The sequence below is a fragment of the Phalaenopsis equestris genome, unplaced genomic scaffold (assembly GCF_001263595.1).
Source record: "Phalaenopsis equestris unplaced genomic scaffold, ASM126359v1 Scaffold000522, whole genome shotgun sequence".
NCBI lineage: Eukaryota > Viridiplantae > Streptophyta > Magnoliopsida > Asparagales > Orchidaceae > Phalaenopsis > Phalaenopsis equestris.
The window spans coordinates 1,514,354-1,534,106 of record NW_018164962.1 but is presented as its reverse complement, the minus strand read 5'-3'; the positions used below and the strand labels follow the sequence as shown (position 1 = coordinate 1,534,106).

Below are 19,753 nucleotides of genomic sequence, written 5' to 3'. Positions count from 1 at the left end.
ATCTAACTAAATGATGAGACTAGCAAATTTCATTATCTTTTTTAGGGCCAGTTACATTCATACCACTCAGTTTTATATATTTATTTATCTAGCACCTAAATTGTTTTATTTACATGCATAACACTCAAATTTTTAATTTCACATTAAAAAAAAATTCACTATTAGTAGCTTTTAAAAATGAAATTCATTTTTTTCATGTATAAATTTATTGCATTGAAGTGTTATGTATGTAAATAACAAATTTATATGTTAGATAAGTAAATACATAAGGATTGTGCGGGGTATTTATGTAAATTTTCCAAGTTTTGCAAGTATGCTTTCTAATTTCAAGCAAGTAAATGCGGCCTATTGAAATATTTTCTGGATGAAGAGTCTTTCATCTGATAACTTAGGGTATGTTTGGGGCAGCGGACAGTTTATTTGGTGCGGTAGCGTTTTGAAAATGCACCTGACCTGTTTGGGTAAACCGTGTTTTGACAGCTTATGCTTTTTCAAAACGCTGAAAACAACGTTTTCACACCGCACATGTCTAGTTGCGGTGACAGCTTTCTGGCTACGGTCTGATTTTTCCAAAAAAAAATAAAATTTATAATAGCTATCGCGCCTAGCTTATCAGCAGATTATTGTTAATCAGTTTATCAGCAGATTATTCAATAAGCTGCAGCTGCCTAAACAGACCCTTAATTTTAATGTACTAACTCTGTAGCTCATATTATGAATTTCCTCTCAAATTGGAATACTTTTTCAGTGTTCTTTTTCAGCACAAAAAATTAAGTCTGGTTAACCGAATGTTTACATCGGGTTAATCGGAAGTGCAGACGACGGTGTTGATCATACCACGTTATACGTTCGCGGCATGGTGTGATTCACCCTGCATGTCGGACTTAATATTTTCTTCATTGTTAGACTATGAAAGGTTCAGTTACAGTTCACGTCAGGTCCAAATTATTTCTCGTCTGAAATGTTTACTTATTTTGTATAATATCATGTGGAGATGATAAATTAGAACTATCAAAGTTGTTTGTGGATGTCAGTTGAAAATTCGCTAAGTCACGCTAATTGCAAAAAAATCCTTTTAACAATGAAAATGTTTATTGTAAAATCTCTTTTTTTAAGGAAAAAAAATGTAAAAATGATCCCAAATAACTCATAAATATCTCAAATTTATTTTTAATTTTGTTTTGAAGCAAAAAATCCAAAAAAAAAAGGTAAAATTGAAATCAATTTTAATCATCAAGCTATTTGCAAAAGAAAATTTCATATTAAACCTTGATCAATATACCACATGATCAACCAAGAACATATGAAACCACTATTCATCAGTGAATGATCATTTATAGTACTTTTTAAGAGTTACATAATAAAATAATAAAAGAATTTATTTATGCCAAAATTAAAAAAAAAATCAACATTAGGATTTACATACATACCGCACAATTTCTATTTATTTACATATATAACATCAAAGCTTTACTTTTTACATTTATACCACTCAAAATTTTCATCACATCAAAAATATATATATATATATATATAGTCGTCAGATATGTAAATGCGCTGCAAATTAGTGATATGTATGTAAATCTTCCAATTTTTTTAGAAAAAATATTACATGACTCCGCACGTAGAGTTAGGGTGATCGGCCCGATAACATAAAGGAATACTCCTCTCGTGTTATTCAAGTGTTATTGTGTTATTATAACACCAGGAATATTCCCAGAACACAATAACACCTGAATAACATACAATAACACCTGAATAACACGGAATAACACGAGGGAAATATTCCATGTGTTACCAGGCCGTTCACCTCTACGACATAATTTTATTGGACTCCGCACGTCCTGAGTTACGTGCGGGGAGTCCTGATGTAATATTTTTTTCTATTTTTTTTAACAAAAAGTAATTTTTGATTCTTCTAGTATTCTGCAGCATTATTGAGTGTGCTCATCTTGGCACATGAAAAAAATGAAAATGAAAATAAAAATTTCAGTAGAAGTAGGAGAAGGAATCACGATGCAAGCAAACAGGCTTATTAATATTCTTCTTCCCCAACACTTCCTCTTCCCTACCGCAACTCCACTCCAGCTTTTGGTGATTTATATTAATAACCCAAAGTCTCTTCTGGTAATATTGTCTCTCTTTTCATGTTACAGTTTGTGGATTCTAAGGTTTTTGTCTCTCATTTCCCTATTTAATCTTTTATGTTAAATTCATCATTTTTAAAACCCCACTAATCAATCATTCACACCTCAGAACTCCCACAAAAGTAATTTAGCCTTTTTTAAGGAAGATTTACATCCATATCCCTCAATTCTTATCTATTTATATATATAACGCCTAAATTTCAATTTTACATATATGCCGTCTTACCTATGCACCAAAGGTTGTATTCCACCTTTTTTTTTTAAGTTAAAATAATGATACTTTTCGTGTGATTTGAAAGGTTTGAGTGGTATAAATATAAAAGAGAAAGTTTAGGTGCTAGACGTATAAATATGTAAATGCTCCCCTTCCTTTTACTCGCGCATGAATACATAAACTGTAAGCCTTGGTTTCCAGACTTTTGGTTGCAAACAAAGCTCCCAACCACTAAGACAAAATGATAATATAGAGTCCGTTTGGAGGGATGGTGCGGTGGCGGTGCGGCACTACACCACAGTTTTGCCCGTTTGGTTAAACTGTATTTTGACAGTTTTTTCAAAAAACTGCAGTTGAAATCAGCCTTTTTCTCACATGTCCTTACTAGATGTTGTGGCAGGTTTCTAGTCACGATCTGACTTTTTCAAAATAATAATAATAATAATAATAATAGTCTTTGTAACATTAGATTATTCTTTAACAGCTTAACAACTGCTTCTTAATAAGTTGTAGCTGCCCCAAACATACTTTAATTTATATTGAATTTCTCATATTTATGTTGAAAAGAAGCTGAAACTATGAAACAAGAATTAAACAAAAAAAAAAAAAGGAATGAATAATAAGTGCAGCATACCTGGTTTCAGGCTTATCTGAGTCTGAATCATATTTGATTTCTTTCAGGGTAAGGATGGATCTAAAAATGGCTTCATCAATTGTCACTCTTCTTATCTCATTAATCTTTGCTGATGCAAGGCATTATAGCGCAGAGTCTATGCTGCTCATGCCTGAAGGTAACAATACTTTTCTTTTCTTTTTCTGCTTCAATTTCAGCTCCATACTGCCACAAGCTCATCAATTTTACACTCAAATAAATAAATAAATAAAAAGAAGGGATGTTTACAGACAGACAACTCTATTCCTATGTATTTACATGTCCAAAAACAAAATTCAATTTTTACATGCATATCATTTTCTCTATGCATAGCAGAGTGTATTTCACTTTGTAAAAAAAATAAAATGATGATATTTTTGATGTGATATGAAAGATAGGAGATATAAATGTAAGAAATATAACAAATGTGTTTGGTATGTAAATTTATACGTCGTGTATGTATGTAAATGTATTAAGAAAATGTATTGAACCAATAAGCAGTTCCAGTCAAATCATTCACAATACAAGCTTTAGAAGCAGCACCATTCAAAACCTAAGGAGCCTTTTAGGGTCACTTCTATTTTTTTTTTTTTTTTGTTTGGAAAATTTCTATGTATGGATTTATGCATCTCACACCTAAATTTACATATTTACACGCAGCCGTTTAACTATGCATGAGAAGGTAGATTTGACAATTAAAAAGTGATAATTAAAACTATTTTTGATGTGATACGAAAGAATTGAGTCCTATGCCTGTAAATATGGTAGAAGTTTTCGTGCAAGATACACGAAGGATTGTGTGACATATATGTGAATGCCCCTTTTTATATTTGATTTAAAAATATGTTTAGTTATTTTTCAAAAGAGTCAAACCAACTTTTAGTGTTTTTCAAAACAAATCAATTTATTTTTTAAAATAAAAAATAAAAAAATATACAAAAAAACTTGTTTTAAAATAAAAATAAAAACAAGTATCAAAACAGATCCCGGCCGCCCCTAAAAGCATGTTGCTATCATATAAGAATTAAAGACAGAAAATATGAAAATTGGCCTTATAAATAATTCCTCAACCCAAAAATATTTACACAAAATTCCTCAAACCTCTTCAACTAATTATGTACATTCTTTGCATGAACATCATGAAATTGACAGGAGATGCGAAATGCAATTCATGTTTGGAGGCTTCAAGGAAAGCTGAAAGAGCATTAAAAGACATGAAACTGTTTAAGGAATTTGATGTGCTTTCAAGTGAAGTGTGTCATGTTCTGCCTGAGAAGCTTGAAACACAGGTGAGAGTTTTGTCTTCAGTAAGCTCTATCAGTCATCTTCCTCGTTGTAAAAACAATATTTGGTTGTGTGGCAGTGTTTGGAGCAATCGAAGATTCAGATTCGTCATACCGAACAATCATTGCTAGGATTCTTACATGAAAAAAGCCTTTGTAACATCACAGGTTTATGTGTTGAGCAGCAGAGGTTGCAGGATGAAATCGAAATTATTGTGGAGAATAATGCATCTATGGAGGTGAGATAACTGGAAAAATAGAAAACTCGGCTCTGCAAACCTTGTTGTCTGTATTGCTGAATATAATTTTAACAAGAGAAGTGTGAAATAATCACTTTGCACTTTGCATGGGGTTATTTTAATCCTAAAGTTTATAAGAGTATCAATTTTTGTTCCCACACTCTTTAGAAAAAAATGCTAATAAGCTATTGTTGAGGAATTAAGGCAAAGAAAGCACAAGAATCATAGAAATCAAGAAGAAAACATAGTGATTTAATGAGGTTCGACAATTTTCCTACGTCCTAGGAATCAGAGCGGCAACTTCTTTAGATTTCATATATATATATATATATAACCATGGCGTATCTGTAATTACAAAATTACCCCTGCATTGTACTGTTGAGGCGTTGCCCCGCACCCCAACCCACATAATGAAACTCCCCCCGATTGGACAGATATTTCCACTCCGCTGGCTCGCTCTGTTCCGCTCCAACATATGTCCCTTATCTGGTACATGAGTCATACCTAACAGCTATGTTCTGATGTATGTTTTTTTTGCATGTAACAATGTTCTTGTTGAAGAAAAAATAGGACCGCTTGGCACCTCAAGAAATCAAGAGCTTGACTACCGAACTCCTGAAGAAAACCAAGAAATGGATTGCCGAATAGGAAGAAAAAATAAATGTCGAACACCTCCTTGACAGCCGAAGGAGAGTAAAGTTGCAGCAGGCAAGAAAACAGGGAAAATAAACGATAAACTGCAACAAAGATAATACGCAAACAAGAATAAGAAAGTCCAAGAATTACGTGGTTTGATCCATAGGACCTACATCCACGGAGGGAAATCTACTATCAAATCCACTAATGCAATAAATAGAAATTACAAAGCTTTTATAATGAGGAATGAGCTCTTATATTGCCATAATTTCTCTCTCGAATCTCCGCGACACAAGATTTCCAAGATCAATGAACTCTCATCTTGTCATGATCTCTCTCTCAAATCACCTTGATCTCTCATCTTGCCATGATCTCTCTCTCGAATCACCTCGATACAAGATCTCCAAGATCAATGAGCTCGCATCTTGTCATAATCTCTCTCTCGAATCACCTCGATACAAGATCTCCAAGATCCTCCTCCTCAATTCTTGAAGTCTCTCCTCTTCTTTCTCTAACCAATTAATTTGCTTTCACTTTGTCACCTCTCTACAAGTCTCCCTCACTATTTATAACAAATGAGTCTTCTACAAGTTGACCCAGTCACCAATTGGAAGCTTCCATAATTCCTTAATAGCTTTGATAGAATTACAAGTTTGCCCTTTGCTTTAGTCTAGTAATTGTGAGTCATTGTAACAGTTCTAATCCAAGAAAGATATGTTAAAATAAATGAAAATTTTAATTGATAGATTAGATCAGAAATGAATATATAAAAAAGATGATTTAGAAATTTTATAAGGCCAGAGAATACAACCATCAAATGGTTAGATAAAATTCAGGAAAGAATTTAGAAAAATGATAGCACTAATGTGACAGTTAAAAATTAAGTGAGAAGATTTTTGCTTAATAGATTTAACACCTCATGCACCCCCAAGTCATAAATCATAAAGAACAAACATTCATAAAGCCAGATTGAAATAAAGGCAAAACCAAAAAAATAATTTACTGAGAAATTTGAAACACACAAACAAAAACATCATACATGTCTAACTTCCAGAGTGGATGTTTCTTTCCAGCTGAAAGATGAAACAGACTGTATAGCATGCCGAAGAGCTGTGAAAGATCTACTCATGAAGATGAAACAGCCCAAGATGAAGGTAAGTCATAACTTCTAGCTTATTATATCATTCCAAATATTTATCTTTTATCTATCCAAACAAACACTTAATTGCATACTTCATCTTGTAACATTCTTTAATTTTCTTAGACAAAGATAATTGAGGCCCTCATAGACTACTGTGAAGAAGCAGAGGATAATGAGCAGCAAGTAAGTTCATCACATCTTAACAATTCGCATATAAAGCCTTAACATCTAACAAATTTGGCTTTTAATTTTTTTCTGCAGTGCAAGCAAACAGTCTACAAGTATGCTTCTACAGTGTTGAATAAACTGGAAAGGTTGAAATCCAATGACCTGTGCGTTATGATGGGAATGTGTGATGAAGCTTTTGCGTTGGTGGATATAATGGACTGAAACTGCTCTTTGGATTTCTTCTTTTCAATAAGCGGATAGAAAGCCAGAGAGGCTTATGAATCATAGAAGTTTTGAATAAAGAGTAAGTAAAAATGAGCCTCATAAATCAAGTATTGCCAAAAATACCTTTGTTGATTATATTCTTATCCAGTGATCAGCTCCTGTAAAAATAGATGTTTGGGCTGATCTCTCAGCTGTGTGTTCATGTGGAGTGTCTGAGAAGAAATGATGTGTGATTTTGCAGCTGTTATTGTTACAATCTACCATAATTTGCTACTTTAATTCTTGGTATCCATTTGATTCTTTCGGGTTATATATTTTATAGATTAGTTTAAACATTTGCAGTTATCTTATTGTTGAGAAATTAGGGCGAAGAAAAATAAGAATCGACACAAATCCAGAAGAACACAAAGAACACACAGAGATTTCACAGAGATTTACGAGGTTCGGCAAAGAAGCCTACATCCTCGGGAGCAGAGTGACGACCCCCTTTTCAATATTCAGAAAAGAGTACAGAAAATACAAGATTCAGAATCTCAGGGATCTCAGAGACTCTTCTAAGGTTACAAACAGAACATACATATTACCCTATAGTACAATATGCAATTACTTAAATTACCTCTTTATCAAACAGCGGGGTGTTGCCCCTACACTCCCAACCCACATAATGAAACTCCCCGATTAGATAGATCCTTCCGCTCCACCCCGCTCGTGGGCTCCGCTCCGCTCCAGCATCTGTATCATTTATGGTCATACCTAACACTTATGAAGGGAGAATCATGAAGCAGTATAAAGATTACTTTAACATGATTTGGTTTGGATCATTTCAATTTTTATGCTTTAGCCCAACCACCCATTGATTCCACCACTTAGATTGCCCTCTCTAAATCTTTAATTTTCTATATATTTATATCTATTTAACCGTATTTTCACTAAAATATATAATTTATGCCTCTTTAAAGCTTTTGACATTACATCCGATTTTAGCACAAATAATTTTATGATGGCTGATGAATGTTTAAGTAGTACAATCGAAGGGTGGCAACGCTGACTCCAACGAAAAAAAAATATTTGGTGAGGGCATCCGCACATGCGGACAACGGTGTGAACTCAACCATGACATTAGGCACAACGAATGATAGAATTCGAGCATTTATTCAATACGGAATCCGTACCTACGACCCCCAATCATTTTACTCCACATAATAAAAATCATTTTTTTAAAATTTTTAATTTTTTTTAAATGGGCCCCACTTCCATATAACTTTTAAGAGAGGGGTTGCTTACTCTACGTACAGTCACCGTCTTATGGAAGTTTAAGCATGGGAGTACTTTTATTTTGCATTTATTTTATTTTATTTTATTTATATTTTAGTTTGAAATAAGTTATATTTGATGGTTATAATCATTTTTAAAAATTCTAACACATCTAAAATTTTTTTTCGAGTATTTTTTTTAAAAAAAAAATTATTTATTCATTAAAATAAAAAATAAAAGAATATAGAAATAGATTTAAAAATTAATTTACAGAAAAAAAATTACATAAGAAGATAGATTTGTAATGTGTAATTTCAATGGAATGTGAAGATTTGGGCTACCCATGCAAATCAGATTTTAAACAAACGAGATTTATGTGGACTGCATCTCACATTCATATATTGCTAGAGAATATCTTGTCCTGTTCTGAATTTTACTTTTATGCTCCATTCAATAAAGTTTATTTATATTTTCATGAGACCTGCTCGAAAAAATATTACATCAGTATTACGCACTTGAGTAACCAATGAAATCACGTCATGACAACTCAACTCGCGTTACAGGGAAAAAAAACGGCGCAGTAACACGGGAAATATTCCCCCCTGTGTTGTTCATGTGTTATTGCGTTTTATTCATGTGTTATTGTGTGTTATACATGTGTTATTGATGAATTATTGTAACACCAAGAATATTCTCAGGATACAATAACACATGAATAACACACAATAACACATGAATAACACGGGAAATATTCCCGAAAGAGAAAAACGGCGCAATAACACGGGGGAATATTCTCCCCCGTGTTATTCATATGTTATTGTGTTATTCATGTGTTATTGTGTTATTATAACACCAGGAATATTCCCATGACACTATAACACATGAATAACATGCGGGGGAATATTCCCCGTGTTACTGCGCCTTTTTTTTTTCTCTGTCGCGCAGGGTGCCGTTGTGTGATTTCATTGGCTACGTGCGAAGTACTGATGTAATATTTTTTCGTTAATCACAGAATGAACTATGATTACAACATAAAAATTAGGGCATTTACTTACATACCACTTTACTCCTACGTATTTACAAATCCAACACCTAAACTTTACTTTTTTTACATTTATACCGCCAAAATTTCTCATATCACATAAAAAATATCACTTTTTGACTTTTAAAACATGAAATATAACTTTTCATGCATAAGGTGTGGCATAAATGTGAAATTTAAAGTTTAGGTGGTGTGTACTTAAAAATTAAATTAATTATTAGTCAAGAGCTTAAGTTCAAGCTTAGATTCAAACTCTTTTATTGAACGAGCTCAAGTTTAAGCTTAACATGACCCGGATTGAGAGCTTGTCAAGTCAATTCGATTATGAATAACAATAAAGTTATGGGGCATTTACATACATGCCTCCCAATTCTTATGTATTAATATAACACGTAAAATTTACTTTTTATATTCATACCCAAATCTTTCGTATCACATAAAAAATATCATCATTTTAACTTTTAAAAAATAGAACACACCTTGGCAAGCATGCAGGGGTCAGGAGGCATGCATGCAAAAATTAAAGTATAGGTGTTAGATATGCAAATATATAGGAAATGAGTGGTATTTATGTAAATCTTCCGAATAATACTTCAGCAATTTAGCATCACTCAATATTACATTGTTCTTAATTTACTGTACATTGCATGATGATATCTGGCCTTACTTCACTCAGACAGAAAATAAGTTACAGGAGAAAACTTTTACAGGGTATATTAGTAAATAATAAAAAAGAGTAAAATGTCAAATTAGTCCTCACACTTCTAATATTGACTGAAATTGTCTCTATGGACGACCAATTCAGCCATTTTTAAGAGACGAATTCGAGCTTTAGCTATGGCTATTAGCCCCAATATATTCAAGTGAAATTTTCTTCTAATCTTTCTTTTTGAAGGCATTATATTGATAAATTCTCCCGTGTTTCAAATTCAGATATCTATTGCATAAAAGTTAGGGGCATTTACATATATACCACTCAATTCCAAAATATTTACATATATAACACTTAAAGTTTACTTTTTTCAAATTTATTCCACCCAAATCTTCCATATCACATCAAAAATGCCACCATTTTAACTCTTAAAAAATGAAATACAACATTTCATGCGTGTAAAAAAAGAAGTTTAGGTGTTAGATATGTAAATACATAAGAATGTATATCTTCTTGAAAGTTAAGGTGAGATACCAGGAACAAGAGGAACAGCAGGTTTAGGCTTCTTAATTTTCTCAACCACTACAGCTTGGGTTGTGAGAAGAATTCCAGCAATGGAGGCTGCATTTTGAAGGGCACATCTCGAAACTCTTGAGGGATCTGTAACACCAGAATCAATGAAATCTTCAAAGTTGTCGGTCATGGCATTGTAGCCTATTCTCCAATCACTGGAAAGAAGCTTCTCTACCACGACAGAACCGTCGACTCCTGCATTGTTCGCGATCAATGATGCCGGAACCAGAAGTGCCTGAATGTTTCACACACAAATTTTAATGATTAGCCGAAATGCTCTGATGTAGATATTCCTAAAAAACATTTTAAATATAACATAATAAAAAAAGCATTTTATTATTACAGATAGAAGTGTCAAATTAGTCCATAAACTCTTCAAATTGAGACCGAAATGGCTTCTGCGGGAACTATTTCAACACATTAAAAGTGTTTGATGACTAAATTGGTAACTTTATAAATTTTTGGACTAAAATGGGGCAATTTAATCGTAACGTTTATAAAAGTGTCGAAATTAGTCCCCTGGGAATTTAAATTGAGACTGAAATAGTCCTCTATGAGAACTATTTCAACACATGATAAAAATAAACTCTAGAACTAAAATGATCCCTTGCAAAAAAAAAAATCAAAAGATTACCTTGATACTTTTCTCATTACAGACCATTTTTTGATGTTATTCATTTTTTCTTTTAAAAATGGGGCATGAAAAATGGTAAAATTGCCTCCAATGTACTTTGAGTTGTAGAATCAAGCTCCAAAAAATAAAGGGTAAGCTCGTGTTCGGCTCGTTTATATTTCGAGCTCAAAATGTGCGTTCGTGTTCGGCACGTTTGCTTAACGAGCCAAACACGAGCTGTTTACAAACAAAGAGTCCTTTTAACTACTCTAATCATGTAGTCATAAGACAATAAGGGTTTGAGCAAGATTTAAAAATTATTATTTATATTAAAACTTCATTTGAATCTAATTTAATAATTTTTATTCTATTTTCTTAATCAATATTTTAATTGATTATAAATCTTTGTAGCCTTGTAGTCAATTAGGATTTTTTAAAATACTACTTTATATATATATATATAAACTTGATGAGTAGTATTTCGAGCCAAAACGAGCTGAACAAGAAATGAACACATCTTAGTTCATGTTCGGCTTGTTAACTTATCGAACGAAATTAATTAACTTATCAAACGAAATTAACGAGCCGAACACGAGCTTCTTTACGAGCCAAACACAAGCTGTTCGCGAACAACGAGCCATTTTGACAGCCCTAGGTAAGAGTGCATACATTAACCTTTCCTAGTGGATAAGGCCATTTTTAATTCAAGGTCTATTTTTTGTTGAGCTTCAAGTCCTATTGATAATATGAGAGGGCACATCAATGCAAAGAGAGAAAATTAGATAGCATTAGGGGTATAACTAAGCCAAGCCGACTCGTGAGTCTGCTCGACGAGTGGCTCATGAACCGAACTCAACGAGCTAAGAAGTCAAGCTCACGTTAGCCAAGAATCGAATCATTAGCTTGTGAGCATACTCGTTTCAAAAGAATTAATATAAAGTATACTCAAATTATATTAAAAATCAAAACTTTATCTTTAAATTACTAATAATAAATAAAATTTAATATTTTATGTTTTATGTCAGATGATTTCTGTTGATGTCAGAAAAACAATTAAAATTATAACTGTTGTTAATTAAAGCAAATTAAAATAAATTGTTATTAAGTTTAAATTTATAACTCTCAGGCTCACAAATAACTATTCCCACCTTAATTTTTAGTCTAGTTCTTATTAAAATCTATTGGTAACTGCTCCAAAGGACAGACAGAAAGATTGCAGGAAAAATCTGGTCTTTCTCCAATGTTCTCAAACAAGAGAGCCTCTCAAACCCTTGGAGAGCAAGCAGCACGATGCCTTCCCCGTCCCTCTTCTTCTATACTTGGGAAGGCATGACGGAATCGCGGCATACAGAACATCAAAGCTCCCATCTTTTTCTCCGTTCCTGCTCAAATTTTTAGAGCAGACCAACCCGCCTCCCTTTAGCTGCGACCAGTGGGGAAGTAGTCACGATCGGAGTGTAAAGAAGGATATGACGAGACAAGCGGCGTGAAAAGGAGAAAAAGATTTTGAATAAGACGAAAGGAAGGTAACCCCCAATCCTTATATCCTGCATGCTTCACCACCACTCTGTGCTCGTCCTTGTCATCTCATGTAATTCCCAAATCCTCCCTATGTTTAAATCTGTTTTTCCCTGTTCACAAAATCAAATTTATCAATATATTCACAATCAAAGTAATTGTATGTCAATAAATAAGTGGCTCGAGTCCTCTGTCAATATGATTTTGTCGTCAAATGACACCACAAAGTAGCGGTTACGACCAGAGCCCTCTGATTTGGTGGTTTTTGTCAAATAGCGTCTTTATATTACGGTCACGGTCACAATGCATATGTTCCCCAACGGCTTTCTACCATTTGAGTTGTGAATTATAAGTGAACAATTGATTGACATAAAACCTTCTGTTAGATAATGTCGACGTAAATTTGTCCCGTTAGACGAACATCCACCCCAGATCTACAATGATATATTGGACGGTGCAACCCATAGTTGCTAACAAGAATCCTTCTATCAGGTTGGGCCAACTAACTCCTCTGACTAAGTAAATCAGGGATCACGACGGTCCGGGATGACGGAACCATGGGATCTTGATCATATTTCGTCTTCATTCTCCTGCCATCAACTTTAAGCTTCGAATGATGAATTTTACAATTTAAAATCCCAAGTCTGTTGTTATTATATGTCAAATGATCAATTCATAATGACTAGCCTCAATCAAAAAGTGTTCTTCCATTATTGGGAGAAGTAATTAACCATTGGGGTTTTTGCGCCTATAGGAAACCTCGAACCCTATATCAAAAAGTCCTCGCAAAATGAGGGCGAAATCTATAGGTAATATCTTATATACAATCTAATCTATCTTCTGAAAATTTGACCCTCCAAAGCGCTCTTTCTCTCTCTCTCTATCAAAAAAAATAAAAAATAAATTGGAGAGAGTTGTCCGAGGGAGAGGTCGTGAATTTTCGGAGCCATAATTTCTTATTAAATATCTCCTAAATACATATTCTATCTGTCATTTTTTATAATAGTATGAATTAATATTATTTTCTCTCTTTCATAATAAACAAGCGGGCTCGTGAATTGGCTAGAACTCATAGAATTAAGCCTGAGCTCGAGCTCGAGCTTAGTCAAGAATGACTCAAGCTCGACTCAATTCATTTATACCCGTAGAAAACATAACGAACATGATGTTAAAAGTAATGCCATACTTTTCCAACTATAGTAGCTCCAATCTTTTCATCTGGATCCTGAATAAGGTCAATGATGTTGGAAATGTGCTTTGATAACTGCACATATGTTGCTCCACCCCCAGGTGTTATACCTTCATCAATGGCAGCAAAAGTAGCGCCCTTAGCGTCCTCAATTCTGAGTTTTCTGTCCTGAAGTTCTGCCTCGGTGGCTGCTCCTACCTAACAAAACAGCTGCATTTCTTCAGAATTGACGGCAATGAACTTAAAAGCATGGCAAAAACATGTACTAATCCACTTAATTTATAGACAATTCTTATGTATTTACATATCTAACACCCAAAGTTTGATATTTACATGCATATCACACAATCACACAATTCTTATTTACACTCATAATACTTTGGTGTCATGAACCTGTCATGAAAATATATATATATATTTCATTTTTAAAAAGATGGTGATAGTGACATTTTTTTATGTGACTATAAGGATTTGAGTGGTATGCATGTAAATATGAATGTTTAGGCGATAGATATGTAAATACATAAGAATTGTGTTGTGTGTATGTAAATGACCCTAATTTATATAGATAGAGAAAGATGCACAAATGCAGGTAAATAGGATGAATATAACTGGAGTGCAACAAAGCAGAAGGAATCCTCAATTAAGAGGATAAAATCACATATAGAATAATTATAACTTTCTTACAATAATTTTTCAAAAAAGTACTTTTGAACATCTCCTCTGAAGCTAGAGCATGTATAACAATTAGCTCTTGCTTGCTACATTGTTCCAAAACTTAATGTGGACTCAAAGCATTGGTAAAAACATTTATTAGTTGTTAAGAGCTGGAAACTTGAATAGTGTTTCTCAAGTAAACTGTCAAACAACCTCAATATATTTGGATTTTTATGAAAAACAATAAAACTAGCAATATAAATAGCAACATGGTTGCCATAATTTAAAAGCATAGTTTGAGAAATTGAAAAACCAATTTCCCTAGAAATGTTCTTAACCACCATCATTTCACATGTGGGGAGTGCAACGACTGTATATTATTTGTCAATGCTTAATCTTACTACTATAATTTATTTCATGTTATTCCATGCAAAAAAATTGCCAAAAGATAAAATATTCAGATGCGGATTTCCTGACTTTAATGGCCCCCAACATAAGCACTATCAGATAAAGCTTTCACGTATATTTTAACCTCCTTAGAGAAACTGGCGGTGGGTCCATGCACACGGCTTTAGTGTGGTTGTCATTAAGAATACATTGCTAGCATCTATTTAAAGTAAAAATACAATTTTCGTTAGTAAAGATAGATGAGAGGATTCAAATAGAATTAAACAAGTCAACGAGGGCAAATGTCTCAGAATAGTTGATTCCAAAGACTTGAATGAACCATTTGGTAAAAAGATGGATTGAAACCTATCAATGGAGTCATCCAGATTGAATTTGATGATGCAAACACATCAAAGAACGAAGCCAAAAGGAGATATCACCACATCTCATGTCTATCAATTAAGCAATAAAGTTATTTCAGTATTCATATATGTTGAAATTTCAGAATAATGCGGAATAAGGTGAAATACTTTAGAATCACTTAATTTCATTGATATGAACGGGGTTATAAATAATCCTTACAAGAATTCTATAATAGTAAAAATAATAAAAAAAAAAGATATATCACTTGATATCTCTAAAAATTAATTCATATTAATTATTAGGAAATAATATAAAATAATATAAAATAGAAAAATAAGTAATTTCTAATATATGAAAAGAAAATATCTCTTTATATTAAGGAAAGAATTTATTACTCATAATTTTTTCTATGAATAAATTATTTCCTATTATAAGTTTTAACAGGAAACGCAATAAATCGTGTAATTTAAATTAAATATTTCAACACTCCCCCTCAAGTTGAACATAGTTGAAAATCATATTCAACTTAAAGTTGAAAACATCAGTCGCGGTATGCTGACTGGACAGGTAGCATCAATTTGCAAAAAAAAACTTCAACAATCCTCAAATCGTAAGTGTCGAAGTCTGAGAGCGCCAAAGCTGAGAGCTCTGAAGCCGAGAATGTCGAAGCTTAAGAGTATCGAAGCCTGAGAGTGGCCTGGACGAGGGCTAAGCTCAATTTCGAGACATTGATGAATTTGTAAATCACCGGTTGACTGATAATTGCATGAAAGTTGCAAGAAGTCTACAGAGAGGTTGCAGGAAAGCTGCAAGAAGACTGCAGGAAAGCTGCAAGAAGACTGCATGGAGGTTGCAAGAAAGCTGCAGAGGGCCAACAACAGTGCTCAGGAAAACTGTAGTGCTCAGAGAAGGCTGCAATAATGCTGCAGGAAAGAGCAGTGTTTTCCTTAGGAAGAGCTGGCCAAAATCTGCAAGGAAAAATTTGTTGAGGTAGATCCGACGGCGAGAAAAGCTGCATGAGGAAGGTTCAAAGGCGGGAAAGGGTACAGGGGAGAGAACCAACTGCAGGAGTAAGTCCGAAGGTCCAGTCAGTAGCAAATATGTCTGCAAGAATTTCTGGCGGCAGGAAAGGCTGCAGGAGGGAATTTCACCGACAGAAAGGACTACATGAGGGAGTTACAGTGGCAAGAAAGCCATCAAGGGATAGGTCCCACAGTAGGAAGGTGCCTCGACGGTCCTTGAAGGAAATCGGGAGGTCCCTCTCTTCCTGCACAGAGGATGGCAGGAAAGGAGTCCGACAATTTTCAAAGGAGGGTCGTTGGTTAGAGTACGAAATTAATTTCTGATACCATGTTGAAATTTCAGAATAATGCAGAATAAGGTGAAATACTTTGGAATCGCTTAATTTCATTGATATGAACGGGGTTATAAATAACCCTTACAAGAATCCTATAATAAGAAAAATAATAATAAAAAAAAGATATATCACTTGATATCCCCAATAATTAATTGATATTAATTATTAGGAGATAATAGGAAAACAAGTAATTCCTAATATATGAAAAGAAAATATCTCCTTAAATTAAGAAAAGAATTTATTCCTCATACTTTTTCTAGGAATAAATTATTTCTTATTATAAGTCTTAACAGGAAATGCAATAAATCTTGTAATTTAAATTAGATATTTCAACAGTATTCTATTACCTTTGATATCTTGTTGTGCCTCCTAGTGCAAAATGAAAAAAGATGAAAAAAAATATAGGAGGAAAGAAAAAAATTTAACTGACATGGCAGTTCAATGAAACCTATGTCAATTAGAAGACAGAAGGGAAATTTTGAACATAAATGCTTGAGTGAGGTGAAAGAGGCTCCATGAGAAATCGAGAAAATGACAAGAAGACAAACGAGATGAAGCTGGCCGATGTAGAAACATAAAGAGTGAAGCATGCAAGCAAGAAATGATCTCTCGTCTGTGAGCAAGATCAGCAAGGGAAAGCAGAGATGAAGACAAGAAGAGTAACTCACATTAGATTGGACCGATAAACGCCATGAAAGAGGGACAAGGTCTTATGCAGGAGCCGAAGACGTCTTTAGGTGACAAACAAGAACAAGTACAACATTGTTAGAGCACAGCGAGAGATATGAATCGTGAGGTGTAGAGGGAGATGGCACAAGGCCGAATGGCACTGGATGAACAAGTCGAAGTAGCTGTGCATGGCTTGTTAGGCATCGAGCACGTCGAACAATAATGAAATGGGACAGGTTGAAATAATATAAGATAAATAAGATGATTTTAAATTTAATATTTCGTAAAGAATTAATTTCAGTCTTTATTACATTAACGTCAGAAATAAATGGTTGAAAAATAAAAAGACTTGAGGGAACTGAGATTGTTAATTTTGCAATAAGTAAAAAGCAAAACTAAAATGTAAATTAAGTAAAAAATAACTATTTACTATTTATTTATTCAAGTTTATTTCTATTAGGATTTCTCTAAATGTAGGGTTAAATTAGACTTCAAGATAATAAAGGTAAGTTAATAATTTTAGGATATTAAGAGAATGTAAATTTCATATATTAAAGATAGAAGAATATTATGAGTAAGAAAGAAGTAAAACATAATATTAGCCCTTAACGATGTAAGATATAATACCAATTAAGCATTATTTTAACATATATGTGTTTGCTTTGACTTAGGTTTTCATTTTTTCTGGGTTTTCTGTCGAGAACGCTATCGGCGTCTACTTTTTCCCTCTTAGAACTGTATCCATGGGCGAGAAGGTGCTCAAATTGCAACTCATTCTGAGGTGATGTTTATCTATCGTACTCTGCTTCCCACCGCGCCTTCCCCACTGTCATCATCATCATAGTTGTTGCCACCACCTGAAAAACAACCTCTTCAATGTTTTCCTCAAGTCGGCCATTGCTTTCAGCCACCTCCATCTCGCTGAAAGCCCTTTCAGCCACCTACCTACTTGTTCTCGCCCCCTTCCTACCACCTCCTGCTTGTTGCCGACCCTTCTAGCCACCTGCCTACTTGTTGTCCTACCTGTTGTCGCCCTCTTCCAGCCATGTCCAACCTACTATCGCCCTCTTCCAGCCACCTCCAACTTGTTGCCGCCTCTTCCTACCTGTTGTCGCCCCCTTTGGACCATGTCCAACCCACTGTTGCCCTCTTCCAACCACCTCCAACTTGTTGCCGCCCCTTCCAGCCACCTCACACTTACTACCGCAGCCTTCCTACTGCCTTCGCCGCCTCAAGCCTCGTTGTCTTCCACCACCCAAACTGCTTTAGATAATATTTCTACTTAACCCGCAACACCACCGCTTTCGACCTAAGCCCTAGTTGAGCTAGAGTTGAGTCTTTGTCATTTCTTAGCTTTAAGTGTCTTCAATTGTAACATCTATTTGCTTTCAATAATAATATATGATTTTTATATTATTGTTTAGGTTTAACTCTAGTATCATTTAGTATCAGAGCTAACCTAACCTAATCTTATCGTAGGGTTTCTAGAATCCTCCATACCCAAACAGATCCCCCCCCCCCCCCTCCCACCAACACCCACAAAAAAAATAAAAATTTTTAAAAAAATTCTTTCCCAACCCTACACACCTTCCACTTATTCATCCCTAAACATGTCGTCCAAAAGACAATTGATGGAACTTGATCAGGACTTTACCATGGGTGGCATACAACGAATACTCCGTCAAGTGCTACAACGGCTCGAGGCTATTGAGGAAAGAGCCATGGGTGAGGTCACCGTTGACCGTAATAGTGAGATCTGTGGAGGAGAGTCAGAAGAACAGTTGAATCTTTTTCGTATGAATGACTTTAATAAAGAGAAGAATCGACCTGAGTGTTTCGTAATTCAGTATCAGATGAGGCCATGAGAGGAAGTGCCTACTGGAGGGCACATGGATCTGTGAGTTAAAGTAGACCTGTCAGACTTCAGGGGGGGATGAATAAAGATGATTTTCTCGAGTGGATGCAGACTGTTGAGTGGATCTTTGAATACAGAGATGTGCTCGATAATAGAAGAGTGAAGCTCTCTGTCATCAAGCTGACGAGAAATGCCTACTTTGTGGTGGGAGAACATAAAGAGGGAAAGAAAAAATGAAGGACGGGATAAAACCACTTCTTGGGAGAAGATGAAGAAGGCGATGCATCAATAGTACCTACCATTGCGCTACTGCCTCGATATTTACATGAAACTTCACTACCTACAGTAGAAAGAGCTATCAGTGGCGGAATACGAGGCAGATTTATGCAGCATAAGTTGAAACACGAACTGAAAGAGACAGATGAGCACTTTATACTCAGTTATTTGGGAGGTCTGAAACTCGCCATCAGTAACATGGTTCAACTACTAATCTATCGGATACCGAGGGGCATGCAAACCTTAGCACTAAAGGTGGTGAGACGGTAGAGACAGCGGAGGTACCTAACTATATTCAGACATCCCCCTATAGCGGGAGGTCCCAACAGTAGCACATCGGGAGGAGAGAGAAGGATTGGACACGGTACTGACAAGAAAAATCAAAGTGGGGAAAAGCAGCAGCATGCCCGGTACAATTCCAATTCAAAAATACTTTCAATGCCACGAATATGGCTACATCGCCTCCAGCCGTACGACGAGCTGAGCGGTGTTCTTCAACGAGCAGAGTGTGATGGAGGAAGTGAGCTATGAAGAAACAATCAAGGATTAGGGTGAGAAATACTAGCTCTAAGAAGATGAAGGAGAAATGCTAGCTATAAAAAAAGTTCTGCGAACGAAACCACAGAGGGGTCGCTCATAATTA

At 34.7% G+C, this 19,753-nt stretch overlaps 2 protein-coding genes across 4 annotated transcripts in view; one reads left to right on the top strand and one right to left on the bottom strand.

Moving 5' to 3' along the window:
* Positions 1–2,072: 2,072 nt before the first annotated feature.
* LOC110028724 lies at positions 2,073–6,945 on the top strand. Its single transcript, XM_020730691.1, has 7 exons — positions 2,073–2,127; positions 3,043–3,152; positions 4,166–4,302; positions 4,377–4,535; positions 6,245–6,325; positions 6,436–6,495; positions 6,574–6,945. The coding sequence occupies exons 2-7, from the start codon at positions 3,050–3,052 to the stop codon at positions 6,700–6,702; spliced, it is 669 nt and encodes a 222-aa protein (XP_020586350.1). The 5' UTR covers positions 2,073–2,127; positions 3,043–3,049; the 3' UTR covers positions 6,703–6,945.
* Positions 6,946–10,112: 3,167 nt separating this feature from the next.
* The window catches only part of LOC110028727 (ruBisCO large subunit-binding protein subunit alpha), a 40,139-nt gene continuing 30,498 nt past the window's right edge, over positions 10,113–19,753 (bottom strand). For all 3 annotated transcript variants that reach the window (XM_020730693.1, XM_020730694.1, XM_020730695.1), the window contains 2 exons: positions 13,544–13,744; positions 10,113–10,461 (listed from right to left, as the gene is read on the bottom strand). In XM_020730693.1, coding sequence (XP_020586352.1) covers positions 10,174–10,461; positions 13,544–13,744 — 489 coding nt within the window. In that variant the 3' untranslated portion in view covers positions 10,113–10,173. The remainder of the gene's footprint in view (positions 10,462–13,543; positions 13,745–19,753) is intronic.